Source organism: Nicotiana sylvestris, chromosome 8 (genome assembly GCF_000393655.2).
Source record: "Nicotiana sylvestris chromosome 8, ASM39365v2, whole genome shotgun sequence".
Lineage (NCBI taxonomy): Eukaryota > Viridiplantae > Streptophyta > Magnoliopsida > Solanales > Solanaceae > Nicotiana > Nicotiana sylvestris.
The window spans coordinates 116,263,112-116,284,907 of NC_091064.1; the positions used below are offsets into that span (position 1 = coordinate 116,263,112).

A 21,796-nucleotide genomic window follows, 5' to 3' on the forward strand; every position below is an offset into this window, starting at 1 on the left:
TGGGCTGTGTTGGGTTGTTCTTCCGCATATTTATGCTATTATCTGCTACTTTGCATTATTTTATCATGCTTTAGACTATTTCTCACTGTTTAACTGTTAAATACTGAAATGGAAAGTGTCGGCTAGTTTATCTTCACGAGAGGTGTCATCACGATCAGGTTCGGGTTGAGGGTCGTGACACATAGACACAACAAATGAATGGCAATGACTTTATTAAATCCTTTTATAAAAACATAAAACTTCAGTACCTAATAAAAGACAATAATTAAGCCACAATAACACTAACATTACATATCATTTCGCACTGATCCCAAGAACATAACAAGACATCCCAATATCATACACATGAAAATCCACATCTTCTTTCGAAATTTAGCATCAATCACAACTGAGTGCTCTAAATCGATCTTCATTAGAACATTTCTTTCCAATTCCAAGGCTTCTATTCCTCCATGATCGACGAGCATTATAACATTCTCAAGATCAAATTTTTCTTTTTACGGATTAGAGCTTCCTTTTACTTCTTTACTGCATATGATATTTGAAAATCTAGGAGGAAGCTCTTCATCTTGCCATTCCCAAAAGGAATATTTTTCATCCTAAAAATAAAATAAAAAAAAAACAAATTTACAAGCAAATCGGAATAATTTAAAGAACCTATCAAAAAAATTACTTACCTCATGCTTCGAGCACTTGAAAAACCTTCTCCTAGCATTTAAATATGTCCATGCCATGAAATAATTGGCAGTAAGTCTGTAATGACACCTCCTATTCGACCCATTTGAGCTACTAGAACATTCTGATATTGTCTTTTGTTGTCTTTTGTTATGATTCAACCCCTTTGAGCTACTAAGATTTAATGAAGTCATTGCCATTCATTTGAATATTTGTGTCTATGAATTAGTTTATTTGCTTTGATAATTAGTTTGGTGTTGTCAAATAGGTGTTTAAGTAAACTGATGAGTTGTGAAGTGTTTGAGAAATGACTATTATAATTGACTCATATATGCCCCTATACAATTCGAACTAGATCTAACTTTCCCTCACATATATTTTATGTGGCTTTATGAGTCTTCCGTTAGTGATGGATGGCATATACGAGCCCATTTGTTGACGGGAAGGGCAGAATAGAGACCAACTTTTAACAAAGGGCTAGCCTGTCCTATTTCATATAGTAAAGGAGCATTTTAGGCCTTTTTCATTCTTTGTATAGTAAATATTTAAATTTGTGATAATTACCTATTCTTGGTCCCCAAAAAGCAATTACTACAATATATATAGTTAAGTAACTACTCGACTTATTAAAATCTTAAGGTAATGTTTCTTTTAAGAAAATGAAAAAATTATTTTTTAAAAACCAAAATCAAGTTATGATTGAATACGTTCACAAAAATTGAAAAATTATTGATGCGAAACTTAGAGATGAATAATTTCATAATAGAAAATTGAACATTTTAAAAAAAGGAACTACATACCCCCCACCCCTCTAGAACAACATACACAGAGAAATTTTCGAATAAATGCCATTTTTAAAAAGCGATGATCTTTTTATTTTTTTAAAATATTCAGTGTTTGTATATTGATTGATATTTTTAATATACTGATAACTGAAAACTTCTATGTAGTAATTTCTCCCCTTAATGAGTTTGGTATATAAGAATGATATTTTTCATTTTCGAAAACTTACACATTTATTTATAATTACTCAAAAATAATTTTTAGTAGAATATTTTTATGATCATTTGTAATAAAATTAGTAACTTAGATAAGGTACACACGCAACGCGCGTATCGTAAGACTAGTACATATATATACAAGGAAGATGTTTTAGATGACACCCACACCCTCTTTTAAACAAAATATCTGTATATATCTACAATTTGTTAAGATCAGTTTCCCTGACGAAAAGCCCGTGGAAACCGTAAGGCACTCGACGAGGCAATTTGACAGCAGCCACAATGTCAAGATCAGGGGACTTTGCATCCATGACCAAGAACATTGACTCTCCTGTCTTCTCATTGTGCACATACGACACAACGTAGCCATCATCATCTGCTGCCAAATTGTTGGGATCCTTTGCCACAAAATATGGCTCGCCGCCAAAGCAACCTTCTCCAAATAATCGGCACGCCACTATGCAATCACGCTTCTGCTATTGATACGCCCAATTTTGCTATGCCTGCTATCTTTGGCATAGGGTCTCTAGTCACTACATATACATAGCTGTTGGAGTAGTAAAAATTGAAATCACATTAATTATACTATTTAAATACATGATGAGAAATCACCTTTTACTTTCTTTTATCTCCACTGGAATTTGGATTTTGGTCTTTTGTGAGTTTTACTATCTTTATTAATTAATTAAGTCACACCCTAGGGTATATTTATGTTTATTTCTAGGTTTTTTTTACCAAATCTATTCCTTTGTAATTGTTACCTAATTATATGTGGTTCGGAGTATGAGTTTAATTATTTGATAGAAAAATTCTTTACGTTAATGATGTATATAACTTAAACTCATTTTGTACTTATTTGTGCATATTTCACCCATAAAGGGGTGGGGGCAGTGAACTGGTGGAGAATCTTAGATTTTTCTTCTCTCCTCCTTTTGTTACAGTATTGGAAAAAAATGTATTTATATATGAAGGTGACGTGTGGAGGACTGGTCAAAGAATTACAATTCGTCAGGAGGCACGGGCAGCAACGGAAACGAGCAGAGGTAAAGGAAGAGGCATGGGTGGTTATTCGAAGAATTCAGTGCCCGTACCTATTTAAGTCATTTATATCCAAGAATCAAAAGGAATGGATCTGACAATAGAAAAGAGTGCAGATACGAAATTTAATTGACATTAAATGCTGAATACGTTAGAGAATTTGTATTTAATATAATGATTATGTAACGTAGCATTCAATATCTTTAATTATTAATAATAGCCTCATTATGATTTGGGCAAAACACATATCTCCAAGATATCTATAAAAGGGAGGTATCTGATCAACTGTAAGGACACAGAATACTATTGGGAAATACTTTGGTCTACTTGTTTTTATACTCTTGCTATTCAAATTACTCTCTTTTACATATTCTTTCGATCATCAGTAACTCGTGTTCTTCTAAATTCTGGCTTCGACTAAAATTCTATTTTTTGGTTAAATAAATTGGTTCCGTTACCGGGAATCTGATAATCTATTTTTTTTCACTTAACCTTCCTTGTTGCATCAATTATGTCGAATAACAATGACAACACTCAAGGAAACCAAGAGAACCAACAAAGTCAGGGAGATCCACAAAATATTAACACTCAAGTTCCTATTCCACAAGACTCTCCATGACAATCTCGTGAGGGTTCTCCTGATGGGTCTCAAATAAACGAGCATGCTCAATTTGAAAATGCTGAAGCTGTTGATGAAGCTTTGCATAAATTAATTGCTGCTCAGGTCAACAAAGCTGTTGAGGCACTTGTTAACCAGTTACCTATTGCAACACCCACACCTACTCCAAATAATAACACTTTGGAAAACCCTCGTTCCGGGCTTGTTAACTCAGGCAGCGGTGGAACTCCCAGTAAATCACAGGAGAGAGAACCAGGTAATGTAATTAATTCTGATCTACAAAATTTAGTACTAACCTTGCAGAAACAGCTCAGGGAGCAAAGTAAGCGTATAGAGCAGATACCCGGGGTGCCGCCCATAATCAAAGGGGTAGATATGGATAGATATTCACAACAACCCTGGAAGCCAAGTGATGCTCCACTCCCAATTCCAAAAAAGTTCAAAATACCTGATATTCCAAAATATGATGGAACAATAGACCCACGAGATCACGTGACTGCATTCACAACGGGCGTAAAAGGCAACGATTTGACTAAGCAAGAGATTGAATCAGTATTAGTCAAAAGATTTGTTGAAACGCTCACTAAAGGAGCGCTAACATGGTATTCTCTTTTACCCGAAAATTCTATAAATTCTTTTGCTGAGCTTGTAGATTCTTTCATCAAAGCACACTCGGGAGCTCAAAAAGTAGAGAAAAGAATGGAGGATATTTTCAAAATCAACAAGGGAACTCAGAACTGCTTAGAGAATTCGTGGACATATTTCAACGTGAAAGAATGACATTGCCACGTGTACCTGACAACTGGGCAGCTATAGCTTTCACAAGTAATTTGAATGGAAAAACCTCGGAAGCTACAAGGAGACTCAAGGAAAGCCTTCGAGAATTCCCAGCTACAACGTGGAATGATGTTTATAACAGGTATAGTACGAAGTTAAGGATTGAGAAAGATACTGTTCCACGATTTCAAAAAGAAGAAAAGGTAAGTTCGAGACATGCAGAGACCGAAAAACGATCCGGTAAAAACAGGTACGAGCCTTACATGGGACCTGCGGGAAAGGACTCACGGTAAAAGCAGGATAATCAAGGGTACGATCACATATCAAGAAACAGAGAATCAGGTTCTTCATCAAGATTTAGGAACGAGCGAAACAACTATGAGTCACGAGATGATGATAGAAATTTAAAAGCAAGATTCGGTGGTTACAACTTCAACGTCAGCACCTCCGAGCTCGTAGCTGTTTTGAGAAGCATGGGAGATAAGGTTCGATGGCCAAAGGAAATGAGATCGAATCCAAACAGGCGCAACCCTGACCATTGGTGCGAGTTTCATAATGACCACGGTCATAAAACAACAGATTGCAAATTTTTACAAAATGAAGTTGATCATTTATTAAAACAAGGATATCTTACTGAGTTGTTCAGTGAGAAAGGCAAGCAAGATTACATGAAGAACAGGCAGGAGCCTCCAAAACCACCTTCTCCCAAAAGAACTGTCAACGTTATAAGTGGGGGTGAAGACGTCAATGGTATATCATATACTGTAACTAACAAAATTTCCAAAGTAACAGTTACCCAAGGGAAACGGGTGCGGCATGTTTTAGAGGAAGACAATATTACATTCAATGATGCAGATGCATATGGCGTATTAACCCCTTATAACGACGCACTGGTAATATCTTTAATTGTACATGATACTAATGTGAAACGAGTTTTGATTGATCCAGGAAGTTCTGTGAACATTATTTTGTTAAGAGTATTACGTGAGATGCAAGCTGAAGATAAAGTGATACCAAAGGCGCATACTCTATCTGGATTTGATAATTCTAGTGTTCTTACGAAAGGAGAGGTAACACTCACCACATTCGCTGAAGGAATTGTCAAAGATACAAAGTTCCAGGTGGTAGATATGGAGATGTCTTACAACATGATTCTTGGGATATCAAGGATCCACGAAATGGATGTTATTCCTTCAACCATGCATCAAGTTATAAACTTTCCATCGCCATGGGGAATCTGTCAAATTCGTGGAGATCAACATACAACCAGGACTATCAACTCTGTTGTAGATACAAGCACGAGAAATGAAGGTAAATAGCAATCACATAAGGTAGTTGAGGACACCACAACACAAACCTCAACTGAACAAGGGCGAACAGATGTAGAATCAAGGCCCGATACCATTCAAGAACCAGAAGAGAATGAAAATATCAAAACAACGATAGAGGAATTAGAGACTGTCATATTATTTACTCAATGGCCTGATAAGAAAGTCTACGTTGGGGCCAATCTTAGCTAAGGTATGAGAGGTAAGTTAATTGAATTTTTGAAAACTAATGTGGACTGCTTTGCTTGGTCCCACTCTGACATGACAGGAATACCACCGAAGGTGATGACTCATAAACTAAATGAAGATCCATCATACCCTCCTGTCAATCAAAAGAAAAGAAAGCAAGGAACTTTCAAGAATCAGGTGATTCAAGAAGAAGTCCAAAAGTTGCTAAAAATTGGTTCCATTCATGAGGTAAAGTATCCTAACTGGTTAGCTAACACTGTTGTAGTTCCAAAGAAGAATGGTAAGTGGCGAGTTTGTGTAGATTACACAGATCTTAATAAAGCCTACCCTAAAGATTCTTTTTCACTATCACACATAAATCAATTGATTGATGCAACTGCAGGTCACGAACTATTAAGCTTTCTAGACGCATATTCAGGTTATAAACAGATTAAAATGGATCAGGAAGATAAATAAAAAACTTCATTTATAATAGATAGGGGGACTTACTATTATAAAGTAATGCCGTTTGGTCTAAAAAATGCAGGTGCAACGTATCAAAGGTTAGTTACCGAAATGTTTCAGGAACATTTAGGAAAGACTATGGAGGTATATATAGATGATATGCTTGTTAAAACTTAGTATTCAAAAGATCACATATCACACTTATCTAACACATTTTCAATTTTGCGCAAATTTAATATGAAGTTAAATCCCGAAAAATGTGCATTTGGCGTTGCATCAGGTAAGTTTTTGGGTTTTCTTGTTTCTAACCGTGGGATTGAAGTGAATCCTGCATAGATTAAGGCCATTGAGGAAATCCCTTATATACTTTCAAACAAGAAAGAAGTTCAAAGATTAGCAGGGAGAATTGCAGCCTTGGGAAGATTCATTTCTAAATCGTCAGAGAAGTGTTTTAAATTTTTCTCAGCCCTTAAGAAGTAGGATCATTTTGAATGGAATGAGGAATGTCAACAGGCACTCAGGAATTTGAAAATGTACTTATCAAATCCACCTTTGCTGGCAAAACCAAAGGTTGGGAAAAGACTACTCATTTACCTTGCTGTTTCGGAAGTTGCGGTAAGCGCTGTTTTGTTCCGAGAAGAACAAGGTAAACAATCCCCTATCTATTATGTTAGTAAATCTTTGTTAGATGCGGAGACGAGGTATCCCCAGTTAGAAAAACTTGTACTTTCATTAATCATGCCATATAGAAAGTTAAGACCTTACTTTCAGTGTCATCATGTCGCTGTAGTAACTGCCTACCCTTTACGTAATATATTACATAAGCATGATTATCAGGTAGGTTAGCTAAGTGGGCAATAGAGTTAAGTGAATACGAAATCACAAACAAACCTAGAACTGGTATAAAATTACAAGTGATAGTTGATTTCGTGGCTGATTTTAGCCAGTGGATGCAATTAGAAGCAGAAAAAGAATTACAGGTATTCAATGGAGCTAACCCGGGAACTTGGACTTTATTCACTGATGGCTCATCTAATGTAAAAAGGTGCAGGTTTAGGGATTGTCTTGGTAACACCTAACAGGTGAAACCATTCGACAAGCTATTAAATGTCACTCCACAACTAACAATGAAGCGGAGTATGAGGCTATGATTGCATGTCTAGAATTGGCACGAGAGCTTGGCATAAATCAGATTATAATTAAGAGTGATTCGCAACTCGTGGTTAATCAAATGCTTTGGACTTATACAGCTAGGGAAGCAAGGATGCAACAATACTTAGAAAAGGTATGGGAATTGATAAAGCAATTTCAAACCTGGAAAGTTATACAAATACCAAGGGATGAAAATGTTGAAGCGGACGCCCTAGCTAATCTCGCATCTGCAGCTGATGTGGCAAGTGATGCAAACGCCTCAGTTATACATTTATTTCATTCAGTTATCGATCTTGATAAGAATGAGGTAAATTTTAATAATTTAACTTGGGATTAGAGGAATGAGATTGTTGTTTTTTTGCAGTATGGTACCGTCCTTGATGATAATAAAAAAGCTCATGCGCTTCAAAAAAAAGGCTGCTCGGTACTGCTTAAAGCAAGGCAATCTGTATCGTAAAATATTCAGTGGTCCCTTAGCAAGATGTCTCGAACCTTCGCAAATGGAGTATGTAATGAGAGAAATACACGAGGGACATTGTGAGAATCACGCAGGAGGAAGGTCACTAGTACGAACCTTAATTAGGGCAGGTTATTACTGGCCTAAAATGGAAGAAGACGCAGGAAGCTTCATGGCAAAATGTGATAAATGTCAAAGGTACGGTAACAACATGCATAGACCTGCGGAGTTATTATATCCGGTCATTGCGCCGTGGCCATTTATGAAATGGGGAATGGATATCGTAGGTCCATTACCACAAGCAAAAGGATAGGTAAAGTTTCTGCTCGTTCACACTAATTATTTTACTAAATGGGTAGAGGCAGGAACATTCAAATAGGTTCGAGAAAATGAAGTCAAAGATTTTATTTGGCGCAATATCACATGCCGGTTCGATGTACCAAAGGAGATCGTATGTGATAATGGCCCTCAGTTTATTGGAGCTCAAATCACAGAATTCTTTCAAAGTTGGCAAATTAAAAGGATTACGTCTATACCTTATCACTAGGTGGGTAATGGGCAAGCAGAATCAACAAACATGGTTATATCAACAATTTAAAGAAGCGATTGGAGGAATCAAAAGGTAACTGGCCTGAAGTGTTACCTGGAGTTTTATGGGCATATCGCACAACTGCAAAAACGAGCATGGGAGAAACACCGTTTTCATTAGTTTATGGAGCTGAGGCTTTAATTCTAGTTGAGATAAGAGTACCAAGTATTCGGTTCACACAAGCGACACAAGAATCTAATGGCGAGGAAATGCGGGTCAATCTAGATTTACTCGAGGGGAGGAGAGAATCTGCATGAATAAGAATGGCAACACAAAAGCAAGTCATAGAACGATATTATAACCAAAAAGCACGCCTCAGATTCTTCAAAGCTGGGGACTTCGTGCTTAAAAAGGTTTTTTCATCTACAACGACAGCTAACACGGGTAAATTAAGTCCAACATGGGAAGGACCCTATAGAGTTCGTGATATTGCAGGAAAGGGAGCTTATGAATTGGAGACAATGGATGGCAAGATACTACCTTCACATTGGAATGCTGTTCATTTGAAGAGATACTATTTCTAAAGAATACCTACGGTCAGGTATCACCATTTTTAATTTAATTTTTGAATTGTTAAAATTTTCCTAACGATTTTAGATGATAGGCAAAAAGCTAACCTGTACTAAATGATGAGTCACGACATGTAAGGCACACGAAATAACCTAATATTCCTGGCCTAGGTTTACAATTATTCTGATAGAAATTCAAACGGGTTAAGCAGTCTTCATCTATAATAGCACCTCCGAGTCCCGTATGTCTTTCCTTTTCAGGAAAAGGACCAAATGAGAGAAACTATCAAGTTCTCGAGGCTTCATACTTCAAGACTCAAACACTTGGGGGACTACATAAAATACACAGACATGTGTATAAAGACGGCAAAGAAGATTGAGGAAAAATCAAGCCTAAAAGAGTCAAGTGCAGAGTAAAAGTCAAAAAGTCATGAGATGGAGCCACGAGCTAAGGCCAAAGAAAAACCTCACTATAGTTAGGGTAAAGTCTATGTACTAAAACGTGTTATAAGGAAAAACCTCGTGTCTATTATTCTTCTTTTGTAAAAATCTGTTACAAGAAAAACAGTTACGAAAAAGTTATAGATGTAATTCAAATACATGTAAAATATTATTCAAAACTTGTCAAAGTTATTTCAAAGAAACATGTGTGTTCCTATTTCTTTTATCGTATGATAACACTATTATGAAGTTGAGACGTCTTCTTCATTAAGTGTTGAAATATAAAAGGGCCCTCTTTTATCAAACTCATGTTAATTTAAGTAGTCATGAGGTTAACAGAAGCATTTTCGAAAAATAAAATTGCAAATTATTCTGTAAGTCCTTATAAATAAAGGCAAGAATAAAGCAAATAGAAGTTTAAGATAATAACATGAAAAACTTCTTAATAAGTAAAAAAATCCAAGACTAAGTTCGAACTTAGTCATAAAACTACGAAATTGTTTATACAGATTGCCCCATAAAAGACTTGGGGACTTGCGTTTCCAAAATCAACCCTCAAATGAAGCTAAGGGTTTGATTACAACTTTCCAAAACAAAAACAAAATCATTCAAATGATTAAAACTGAGAAGTTTGTGAAACTGAAGCAGGAGCATCAATAGCAGCGAGTTCAATTTGGGCAGGTGCATCAACAGAGGCGGTTTCAACTTGGCTTGTAACAACATGCTCGATTGAGCTTGAAAGAGTTGGGATACCCGTATCAGCTTCAACATTCACGGTAGCTTCAACCACGGGAGAAGGGAAGTCCTGAGTTTGCTGAGATTTTTCAATGGTTTCATTAATCTTAGCTAACTCTGACTCCATGTTGAAGTTTTCTTGGCCAGGTTCAATTAGGGTATCACGATGTGAATTCAAAAATGCCCAACTTACCTTAACAACAGATTTATCTTCAAGGGTCTCATAATCTTTTTCCCAATCAGTAATCTCATTCTTTAGCTCTTCATTTTCAGCCAAGACGGAGTTGTAAGAAGATTGAAGAGAGGCATGGGAGCTCTCTAAAGCACGTACCTTATCAGCAGAGACTCGAAGGTCTTCTTGTGCTTGAGTTAAGCTTTGCACGAGCTCCCCAGCATAAACTTATTTTTGACTCAAAAGAGCCTTCAACCCTCTATTCTCTTCACTGGCCTTAGATAGTTGCTCTGAGAAGGAGGATTCGAGACATTCTTTTTCTTTTTCTTGTTGGCTTAAGGAAGCTTTTACAACCGCTAACTCTGAAGTTAAAGCCCGCACTCGCTGCTCTAAGGTACTCTTGCTCTCTTGTAAGTCTTCCATATCAATTTGTGCACTCTCAAATTGTTCCTTTCAATTGATCACCTCCAACTGAGAATCACGTGCTACCTTCTCCAAGAGGGGGATTTTGTTCATCATTTCTGTGCCGATAAGATTGGCCTAAAAAAAAGAAGGGAAATAAGAATCCCAAAGATAAAAAAATTTACAAAATAAAGAAGGGAGAGAAGGAAAATACCTTCAAAGTGGCATGCACGATATAATTCATTAGAGTCAGGGAACTATGGCTCTCCAGCTTTGCTTTTTCAATTGGGCCAATTAGAGACTCCAGCCATACATCTACCTGGCCTGACTTCCTCAAAAGGCTGCTATCAGCAGGAACTTCTATAGTTACCCTCCTCATAGCGACACTTCTACTTGAAGAGCCCACTTCTGTATGATGAACGATAGGAGGAGGAATTATCGAAGGAGGGATGATAGAAGAAGGAACATAAATAGTTGGGGCTGGTAAGGAAGGAATCACAGGCACAGGAGTTGAAAAAGAAGATAAGGGTATTTCATCTAAAACAGGCCCTAACTTCCACTAGCAAATCCGCTGATAAAAAGTTGATCAATAGACTCACGAGTATCATGGGGAGTGACGTCATCGTCAGAAATTATTATTGGAGTTTCAACAGGTTCGGTAAGAGAAACAGAAAGACGAGGGGAAACTTTAGCTTTGTCATCAGAGACGATGCGTCTCTTAGCTCTTGGCCTTATCACCAGGAAGCCCCCATCTTCCTCTTCTTCAGAGTCTTCTTTTTCAACAACTTTCCTTTTCGCAGAAGAAGAATCCAAGACTATTTCTCGGGCTCTTTCTAAAGAGATACGAGTTCTCGAAGGGGTACGGGTTCTCGAAGAGACACAAGAGGCCGCAACTGCTTCAGCAGTAACTCCTCGAATAGAAAATCCTGATAAAAAGAAGGATGGAAGTTAGAATAATAAAGGAAAATATAGGCATGAAAGAACAAAATATAAACTCTTACCATGAGTCTTTACTTTCCAACCGAAATAGTTAGAAAGTGTTTTCCAAGACCTACCATCCGTTGGTGCGGTCTTCAGCAATTTATCTACCTAACCACCAAAATTGGGAATATCCTCCATAACTCCCATGGTTGCTAAAAAAAAGCGAAATTAGAGAAGTTGATAAACTTGAAGGAAAAAGGCACGAGATGGATAAAAGGCTTACGTGCAAAATTCCACTTCTCAGGGAAAGGAACGTTATCCTCACCCACTAAACCAACAGTGGGGATAGCAACAAACCGGGCGTACCAGCCACGGTCCTTGTCATCTTCAGGGCTCACCAAAATCCTCTTTCTTCTGACTACTGTGTAAAAACACTATTGCGAGAAAGCCTGGGGGAGTAAAGATGAATCAGGTGAGGGAAAGTAAAAGGAACTTCTGCTTTAGTGGTTAAATGCCTTAAAGATGTAACAACCCTCCATATGATTGGGCCAATTTGACCCAAACAGATATTGAAGAAACGACAAAATTCAAGAATAACTAAGTCAATAGCTGGTTTGAACCCTAAAGTGAAAGGGTATGTGTAACCAAAAGAGAACCCAGTCAAATAAGAAGTAATTCTCTGATTTGGATTAAGGATAATAATGGGAAAATTATTACTCCAATGGCAGTCTTTACGAACTACAGGAGTCAAAACTTCTGTAATTTGAGTGGGGTAAGCATCAGCACGATCTAAACCGGAAACCTAATTTCTAAGAGATTCCCTATCATGGTAAAAAGATAGTTCTGAAGGGACTATCTCCTCTACTAAAGGCTCACGTAATGGTTCAGAAGGTTCTTTACTACTAGAAGAAGATTTGTGAGAAAGGGAACCTCTGGTTCTAGAAGAAGGACCAGAACTAGGAGAAGGCATAGACGAACCGCCACGAGTAGATCCTAAGATACGAAGCCTACCTCCCCTTCTTTGCCTAATGGGGGCATTGAGGAATGTATCAACAATGGGAATTCTCCTAGGGTTAGGGCTTGGTGAAGACATAGCGAAGAAGAATGATGTAAGGAAGAAGTAAACAGAGATTTGGAGAATTAAGTGTTCAATAAGCTTTATGTGGTAAAAGACAAGGAAAATTTTTATATTTATATCGATAAGCAACCACCAAAGGTAAAAATGCAGTGATAGAAGGACCATACTAATGATAACTGGCACTTCGTGAATAGTGGAGTCGTAAAAAAGTCTTGAAAAGGGCTGCAAAACTGCAGAACTAATGGAAAAATGACACGTGTACGGAACATTAAATGGAAGCGACAATTAAAGCGTCAATTTTGTCATAATATTAATGGTGACAAAAATTCTCGTTTTAATGAAATCCACTTCCCAAATATTCAACTGATGAATAAATGGAAAGTGGGGGGACTATCTGTATTGGAAAAAATTGTATTTATATATGAAGGTGACGTGTCAAGACACATGGAGGACTGGTCAAATGGTCAAAGAATTACAATTAGCCAAGAGGCACGGGCAGCAACGAAAACGAGCAAAGGTAAAGGAAGAGGTATGGGTGGTTATTCGAAGGATTCAGTGCCCGTACCTATTTAAGTCATTTATATCCAAGAATCAAAAGGAATGGATCTGACAATAAAAAAGAGTGCAGATACGGAATTTAATTGGCATTAAATGCTGAATACGTTAGAAAATTTGTATTTAATATAATGATTATGTAACGTAGCATTCAATGTCTTTAATTATTCATAATAGTCTCATTATGATTTTTGAAGGGCTATACAGATGCTGATATGGCAGGTGACATTGACAACAGAAAATCTACTACTGGATATTTATTTACATTTTCAGGGGGAGCTATATCATGGCAGTCTAAGTTGCAGAAGTGCGTTGCACTTTCAACAACTGAAGCAGAGTACATTGCCGCTACAGAAACTGGCAAGGAGATGATATGGCTCAAGCGATTCCTTCAAGAGCTTGGATTGCATCAGAAGGAGTATGTCGTCTATTGTGACAGTCAAAGTGCAATAGACCTTAGCAAGAACTCTATGTACCATGCAAGGACCAAACACATTGATGTGAGATATCATTGGATTCGAGAAATGGTAGATAATGAATCTCTAAAAGTCTTGAAGATTTCTACAAGTGAGAATCCCGCAGATATGCTGACCAAGGTGGTACCAAGGAACAAGTTCGAGCTATGCAAAGAACTTGTCGGCATGCACTCAAACTAGAAGACAGTGCTACCTCCTCTAGATGAATGAGACTGGAGGGGGAGATTGATGATGTCCATCTCATTGAAGAAGTATTAGGCATGTGCCTAATAAGAGTTTTCTTTGGTTTGGTAGCCAACCTTGTTGACTTGGTTTGGTTGGTAGCCAACCTTGTTGAATTAGTTTGGTTTGGTAGCCAACCTTGTTGAATTTCTTTGGTTTGGTAGCCAACTTTGTTGAATTGTGAAAAGTGTGTGTAAATTGTCAAATATTGTAGGCTTTAGAGGGTGAAGCTTTGGCTATAAAAGGAGAGCTTCAACTCTCATTTCTACACACCAACAAAGAGAGAAAGAAAGAGTGAGGTTTCACAGACAAGGTATAAGAAAATAGTCTGTGAGGAAAATAGAGAGTGAGCGATATTGTAGTGAGGTGGGAATATCAAAAGAGGGTTATTTCTTTTGAGTGTTGTAGTGGTCTTTGGAGTATTTATCTCCGACCTACAAAGTGTAAAATTCCTTACTATAGTGATATCAGTTGCTCCTCTCGGGGTCGTGGTTTTTTCCCTTATTCAGAAGGGTTTTCCACGTAAAAATCTTGGTGTCATTATTACTCTTTTATTATTGTTAATTACCGTATCTCGGTGCTACATTATTATTCCGCTTTATTACCGTGAATATTATTTTGGTAAGGGGTTTATTCCCAACAACTGGTATCAGAGCACAGGTTCTGCTCGTTCACTGAAATACTATTCACTGTCGGTAGTACTATACTTGGTGAAAAATAAAAATGTCCGGAGTAAAGTACGAGGTAGCAAAATTCAACGGAGATAACGGTTTCTCAACATGGCAAAGAAGGATGAGAGATCTGCTCATCCAACAAGGATTACACAAGGTTCTAGATGTTGATTCCAAAAAGCCTGATACCATGAAAGCTGAGGATTGGGCTGACTTGGATGAAAGAGCTGCTAGTGCAATTAGGTTGCACTTATCAGATGATGTGGTAAATAACATCATTGATGAAGACACTGCACGTGGAATTTGGACAAGGTTGGAAAGCCTATACATGTCCAAAACGCTGACAAATAAATTGTACCTGAAGAAGCAGTTATACGCCCTACACATGAGTGAAGGTACGAATTTTTTGTCACATTTAAATGTGTTTAACGGACTAATCACACAGCTTGCCAACCTCGGAGTGAAAATCGAGGAAGAAGATAAAGCCATCTTGCTATTGAACTCGTTGCCATCTTCGTACGATAATTTGGCAACAACCATCCTGCACGGTAAGACTACTATTGAGTTGAAAGATGTCACATCGGCTCTTCTACTCAATGAGAAGATGAGAAAGAAGCCTGAAAATCAAGGACAGGCTCTCATCACAGAAGGTAGAGGCAGGAGTTATCAAAGGAGTTCGAACAACTATGGTAGATCCGGAGCTCGTGGGAAGTCAAAGAACCGATCCAAATCAAGAGTCAGAAATTGCTACAACTGTAATCAACCAGGTCACTTCAAAAGAGATTGCCCAAATCCAAGGAAGGGCAAAGGTGAAACCAGTGGCCAGAAGAATGACGACAACACAGCCGCCATGGTGCAAAATAATGATAATGTTGTCCTCTTTATAAATGAGGAAGAGGAATGCATGCACCTGTCAGGTTCAGAGTCGGAATGGGTGGTTGACACAGCGGCATCTCACCATGCCACACCGGTAAGAGATCTTTTTTGCAGATATGTAGCAGGTGATTTCGGCACAGTGAAAATGGGTAACACAAGTTACTCAAAGATTGCAGGGATTGGTGACATTTGTATCAAGACAAATGTCGGATGCACATTGGTTCTAAAGGATGTGCGGCATGTACCTGATTTACGGATGAACTTGATCTCGGGAATTGCTTTAGACCGAGATGGATACGAGAGCTATTTTGCAAATCAAAAGTGGAGACTCACTAAGGGATCATTGGTGATTGCAAAGGGAGTTGCTCGTGGCACGTTGTACAGGACAAATGCAGAAATATGCCAAGGTGAATTGAACGCGGCACAAGATGAGATTTCTGTAGATTTGTGGCACAAAAGAATGGGTCATATGAGCGAGAAGGGATTGCAGATTCTTGCCAAGAAATCACTCATTTCTTATGCCAAAGGTACAACGGTAAAACCTTGTGACTACTGTTTATTTGGTAAGCAGCATAGAGTCTCATTTCAGACATCGTCTGAAAGAAAATTGAATATACTTGATTTAGTATATTCTGATGTTTGCGGCCCAATGGAAATTGAATCAATGGGCGGTAACAAATATTTTGTTACTTTTATTGATGATGCTTCACGAAAATTATGGGTTTATATTTTGAAAACCAAAGATCAGGTGTTTCAAGTTTTCCAGAAGTTTCATGCTCTAGTAGAAAGGGAGACGGGTCGAAAGCTAAAGCGTCTCCGAAGTGACAATGGAGGTGAGTACACTTCAAGGGAATTTGAAGAGTATTGTTCAAGTCATGGGATCAGACATGAAAAGACAGTTCCTGGAACCCCACAGCACAATGGCGTAGCCGAGAGGATGAACCGCACCATTGTGGAGAAGGTGAGAAGCATGCTCAGAATGGCTAAACTGCCTAAGTCATTCTGGGGTGAAGCAGTTCAGACAGCCTGTTACCTGATCAATAGGAGTCCATCAGTTCCGTTGGCGTTTGAAATCCCAGAGAGAGTTTGGACCAACAAGGAGGTGTCCTACTCGCATCTGAAGGTGTTCGGTTGCAGAGCTTTTGCACATGTACCAAAAGAGCAGAGAACAAAGCTGGATGATAAATCTGTTCCCTGCATATTTATCGGATATGGAGATGAAGAGTTCGGGTACAGACTGTGGGATCCTGTAAAGAAGAAGGTCATCAGAAGCAGAGATGTAGTCTTCCGAGAAAGTGAAGTTGGAACTGCTGCTGATATGTTAGAAAAGGCGAAAAATGGTATAATTCCTAACTTTGTTACTATTCCTTCTACTTCTAACAATCCCACAAGTGCAGAAAGTACAACCGACGAGGTTGCCGAGCAGGTGGAGCAACCTGGTGAGGTTATTGAGCAGGGGGAGCAACTTGATAAAGGTGTCGAGGAAGTGGAGCACCCCACTCAGGGAGAAGAACAACCTCAACCTCTGAGGAGATCACAGAGGCCAAGGGTAGAGTCATGCAGGTACCCTTCCACAGAGTATGTCCTCATCAGTGATGAGGGGGAGCCAGAAAGTCTTAAGGAGGTGCTGTCCCATCCAGAAAAGAACCAGTGGATGAAAGCTATGCAAGAAGAGATGGAATCTCTACAGAAAAATGGCACATACAAGCTGGTTGAACTTCCAAAGGGTAAAAGACCACTCAAATGCAAATGGGTCTTTAAACTCAAGAAAGATGGAAATGGCAAGCTGGTCAGATACAAAGCTCGATTGGTGGTTAAAGGCTTCGAACAAAAGAAAGGTATTGATTTTGACGAAATTTTCTCACCTGTTGTCAAAATGACTTCTATTCGAACAATTTTGAGCTTAGCAGCTAGCCTAGATCTTGAAGTGGAGCAGTTGGATGTGAAAACTGCATTTCTTCATGGAGATTTGGAAGAGGAGATTTATATGGAGCAGCCAGAAGGATTTGAAGTAGCTGGAAAGAAACACATGGTGTGCAAATTGAATAAGAGTCTTTATGGATTGAAGCAGGCACCAAGGCAGTGGTACATGAAGTTTGACTCATTCATGAAAAGTCAAACATACCTAAAGACCTATTCTGATCCATGTGTATACTTCAAAAGATTTTCTGAGAATAACTTTATTATATTGTTGTTGTATGTGGATGACATGTTAATTGTAGGAAAAGACAAGGGGTTGATAGCAAAGTTGAAAGGAGATCTGTCCAAGTCATTTGATATGAAGGACTTGGGCCCAGCACAACAAATTCTAGGGATGAAGATAGTTCGAGAGAGAACAAGTAGAAAGTTGTGGCTATCTCAGGAGAAGTACATTGAACGTGTACTAGAACGCTTCAACATGAAGAATGCTAAGCCAGTCAGCACACCTCTTGCTGGTCATCTAAAGTTGAGTAAGAAGATGTGTCCTACAACAGTGGAGGAGAAAGGGAACATGGCTAAAGTTCCTTATGCTTCAGCAGTCGGAAGCTTGATGTATGCAATGGTATGTACTAGACCTGATATTGCTCACGCAGTTGGTGTTGTCAGCAGGTTTCTTGAAAATCCTGGAAAGGAACATTGGGAAGCAGTCAAGTGGATACTCAGGTACCTGAGAGGTACCACGGGAGATTGTTTGTGCTTTGGAGGATCTGATCCAATCTTGAAGGGCTATACAGATGCTGATATGGCAGGTGACATTGACAACAGAAAATCTACTACTGGATATTTATTTACATTTTCAGGGGGAGCTATATCATGGCAGTCTAAGTTGCAGAAGTGCGTTGCACTTTCAACAACTGAAGCAGAGTACATTGCCGCTACAGAAACTGGCAAGGAGATGATATGGCTCAAGCGATTCCTTCAAGAGCTTGGATTGCATCAGAAGGAGTATGTCGTCTATTGTGACAGTCAAAGTGCAATAGACCTTAGCAAGAACTCTATGTACCATGCAAGGACCAAACACATTGATGTGAGATATCATTGGATTCGAGAAATGGTAGATGATGAATCTCTAAAAGTCTTGAAGATTTCTACAAGTGAGAATCCCGCAGATATGCTGACCAAGGTGGTACCAAGGAACAAGTTCGAGCTATGCAAAGAACTTGTCGGCATGCACTCAAACTAGAAGACAGTGCTACCTCCTCTAGATGAATGAGACTGGAGGGGGAGATTGATGATGTCCATCTCATTGAAGAAGTATTAGGCATGTGCCTAATAAGAGTTTTCTTTGGTTTGGTAGCCAACCTTGTTGACTTGGTTTGGTTGGTAGCCAACCTTGTTGAATTAGTTTGGTTTGGTAGCCAACCTTGTTGAATTTCTTTGGTTTGGTAGCCAACTTTGTTGAATTGTGAAAAGTGTGTGTAAATTGTCAAATATTGTAGGCTTTAGAGGGTGAAGCTTTGGCTATAAAAGGAGAGCTTCAACTCTCATTTCTACACACCAACAAAGAGAGAAAGAAAGAGTGAGGTTTCACAGACAAGGTATAAGAAAATAGTCTGTGAGGAAAATAGAGAGTGAGCGATATTGTAGTGAGGTGGGAATATCAAAAGAGGGTTATTTCTTTTGAGTGTTGTAGTGGTCTTTGGAGTATTTATCTCCGACCTACAAAGTGTAAAATTCCTTACTATAGTGATATCAGTTGCTCCTCTCGGGGTCGTGGTTTTTTCCCTTATTCAGAAGGGTTTTCCACGTAAAAATCTTGGTGTCATTATTACTCTTTTATTATTGTTAATTACCGTATCTCGGTGCTACATTATTATTCCGCTTTATTACCGTGAATATTATTTTGGTAAGGGGTTTATTCCCAACATTGATCAGTTGGATACTAGACTATAGATGGAGCCCAACCAATAAATTTCTGATAGTGTCAGGTGGTTTGTCCCATTGTAAAAGTTCTTTTCCAATGTCATTTAAACTCTATTAATTATGCCAATATAATTTACTTATGATCTAATTAATTAAGTTGCTGATGAGATTTATACGTACTTGTTCTTCTTCCCCACATAAGCCGGATTGATGACTCCAAAATCAAGATTCCTTGTCGACACTGGATGTCTGCTCACCATCCCACTCTTCAAATCTATCTTCACTTTCTCAACAGACTCATGTATCATATCCATTCTCTCCAGCGTATGCTCCACCGACAATATATTCGGCGCCACCATCACTATAGTATCACCATCATCTTCATCCCACGCATTAATCGCATGTACAATATTGAACCCGGGCACATCAAACCACTTCATTTCCGTTTCGTCCTTGGCTTAACGTGGAATCACGCCAAGACGGGGAATTTTTCCCGAGTCGGAACTCACCGGTGAACCACCGGTGATGAACTCAAGTGGGTTCATTCCGATTTGTATGCCCGAGAATATCGCATATTTCTTTGTAACTGCAAAGTCATGAAGAAATGACGGACGTGTCATAGAAAATATTGGCACGTCTGGGGTTTTTGTACCATTTGGTTCGATTCTAAAGTAAGTTAAAAAAGGAGGCATTGGACCGTAACGGAAAGCAAAAGCTTCGTTAGTATCTGGGTCAATTTTAGGATGTGCCGTCATGCTCATGAAAAGCTTTCCGTCAAAATCGTAACAGCCGAGGGTAATAATATCACCATCTGGGGCTAATTTTACTGCATTCGGTAAATCATAGTATTCACCAAGAGCGAAAAGTTTGCCTCCGAATAAAGCCAAGCTTTGTGTTTGCTAGGCCTATGCCGTTAGTGGGATTGAACTGTCCTGCAATCGCTCGAGCCGCGGTGATAGCACCACGCGCCGCCGAGGCAGTGAGACCGTTGAAACCGGAGAATACATTTGGGAAAACCGGAGAACCAGCTTCACGTTCAATTGTGTATTTATAAGTTTTGACGTATCGGCTGCAGAGTGTAGCTTTGCCTTGAGAAATTTTAGTGGAATGAAGCATTCCATCTCCATCAAAAAGATGGTAAGGTCCACGTGGAAGATACTGAGGATTGGGGCCATTTCAGATGTACGCGCCGTCAAAGGCAATGAAAGTGTTCACGAAATCGTCAAATGCATTGAAGATAACCGATGGAAGTGATGGCTCTACTGTTTTTTTGGTGGTTATTGATTTTGTAGGTAATTGTCTTTTGGGAGTGTCTTTTGGAGGAGTATGGGGTGATGGGGTTGGCTTTTCTTGTGGTTTTGTTCTAGTTGTGGTTTGTGGCCTTTCTTCAATTCTAACGGAGGAGACTTTAAGAGTAGGAGAAGATGATCTGTTGGGAGAATAATTAGGAGAAAGAAGAGATTTAGGTGTTGTGATAATGTAGAAAGGAAATTGGAAGAGAAGGCATCCATTGTGTTTCTTCTTAAAGAAAAGAAGAAACAAGATTTGATATTAAAGAGTGAAGGAATAAAATAAGTGCTTGCATGAACTGAGGTCCCATTGCCAATTTATGCAGTATGTGGGATAAGAGTGAGTAGTAAGGCAAAGGAAAGGGACTATTCATTTAGGGAACACCCCATTTTCCTGACGTGGGGCAATGAAAAGAGACTCCTCATCTGCACAACACCTAAGTTTTTATTCACCGGACCAAATAAGGCGTTTCATAACAGTCACTTAGTTTTGATATGTAGTCATCTGTCGATTAATACATATTCACATCGCTTAAAGCTTATAAATTCTAAAACCCAACAAATATGAAACATCTAAATATCTTTTTTTCCAAATTGTCCAAAAAGTCCCTTTTTAATGAAGAAGGGGCTTGACGCAGTTTAATTGAGAGTCTTATGGAAATATCTAAAATAAGTCAAAACCTTGCCAACCTTTAACCATTAATCATACACCTTTAGCTAAGTGCATATAAAAATTTAAAATCTCAGATATATAAGGATTCTTTCCCTCCGAAATCGCACACAAAAACCTTCTTTTATATTTTAAGCGTGATCTGTAATATTAAATGCCCCATATCTCACTTGTGGGAATATACTGTGTATGATGTTGTTATTGTATCTGCAATATTAAATACAAGACATAAAGGAAATGTTGACAAAGCACAAAGAAAAAATATATATAACATTCCAAAAACCTAGACAAAAAGGGACCTTTTTCAATATAATGAGTATGGTTGAAATTCATTGAAAATATATAGATGCATCAACATACATAATTTGAGGAAGATTGGAGGTGATTTGGACTAATTTATAATCAAAATTTATAGTTGAAATTGAGTTTAAAATTTTTTCTTTAACATATGTATCAAACATGTATCTCACATTTAAATTTACGTGGATATACATAAGATACACAAGATATACGTATTTGATATACATGTGATATACGAAAGATACACGGGAGATACATAGTGAGATATATTCTTCCATGTTCATCTTGTGTACTTCGAATTTGGCTCAAATTTTAATTCAAACCACCTAAAATATCTACCAACTCGTCCTAAAATTGAGATTCACAC

At 38.3% G+C, this 21,796-nt stretch overlaps 1 protein-coding gene across 1 annotated transcript; it reads right to left on the minus strand.

Moving 5' to 3' along the window:
* Positions 1 to 1,792: 1,792 nt before the first annotated feature.
* Positions 1,793 to 20,724, minus strand: LOC104235977 (probable carotenoid cleavage dioxygenase 4, chloroplastic). Its single transcript, XM_070153361.1, is given in 5 exon segments — positions 1,793 to 2,147; positions 2,149 to 2,223; positions 19,351 to 20,060; positions 20,062 to 20,636; positions 20,639 to 20,724. Coding segments are annotated over 5 exon segments (1,677 nt in total). The 5' UTR covers positions 20,682 to 20,724; the 3' UTR covers positions 1,793 to 1,873.
* Positions 20,725 to 21,796: the final 1,072 nt, after the last annotated feature.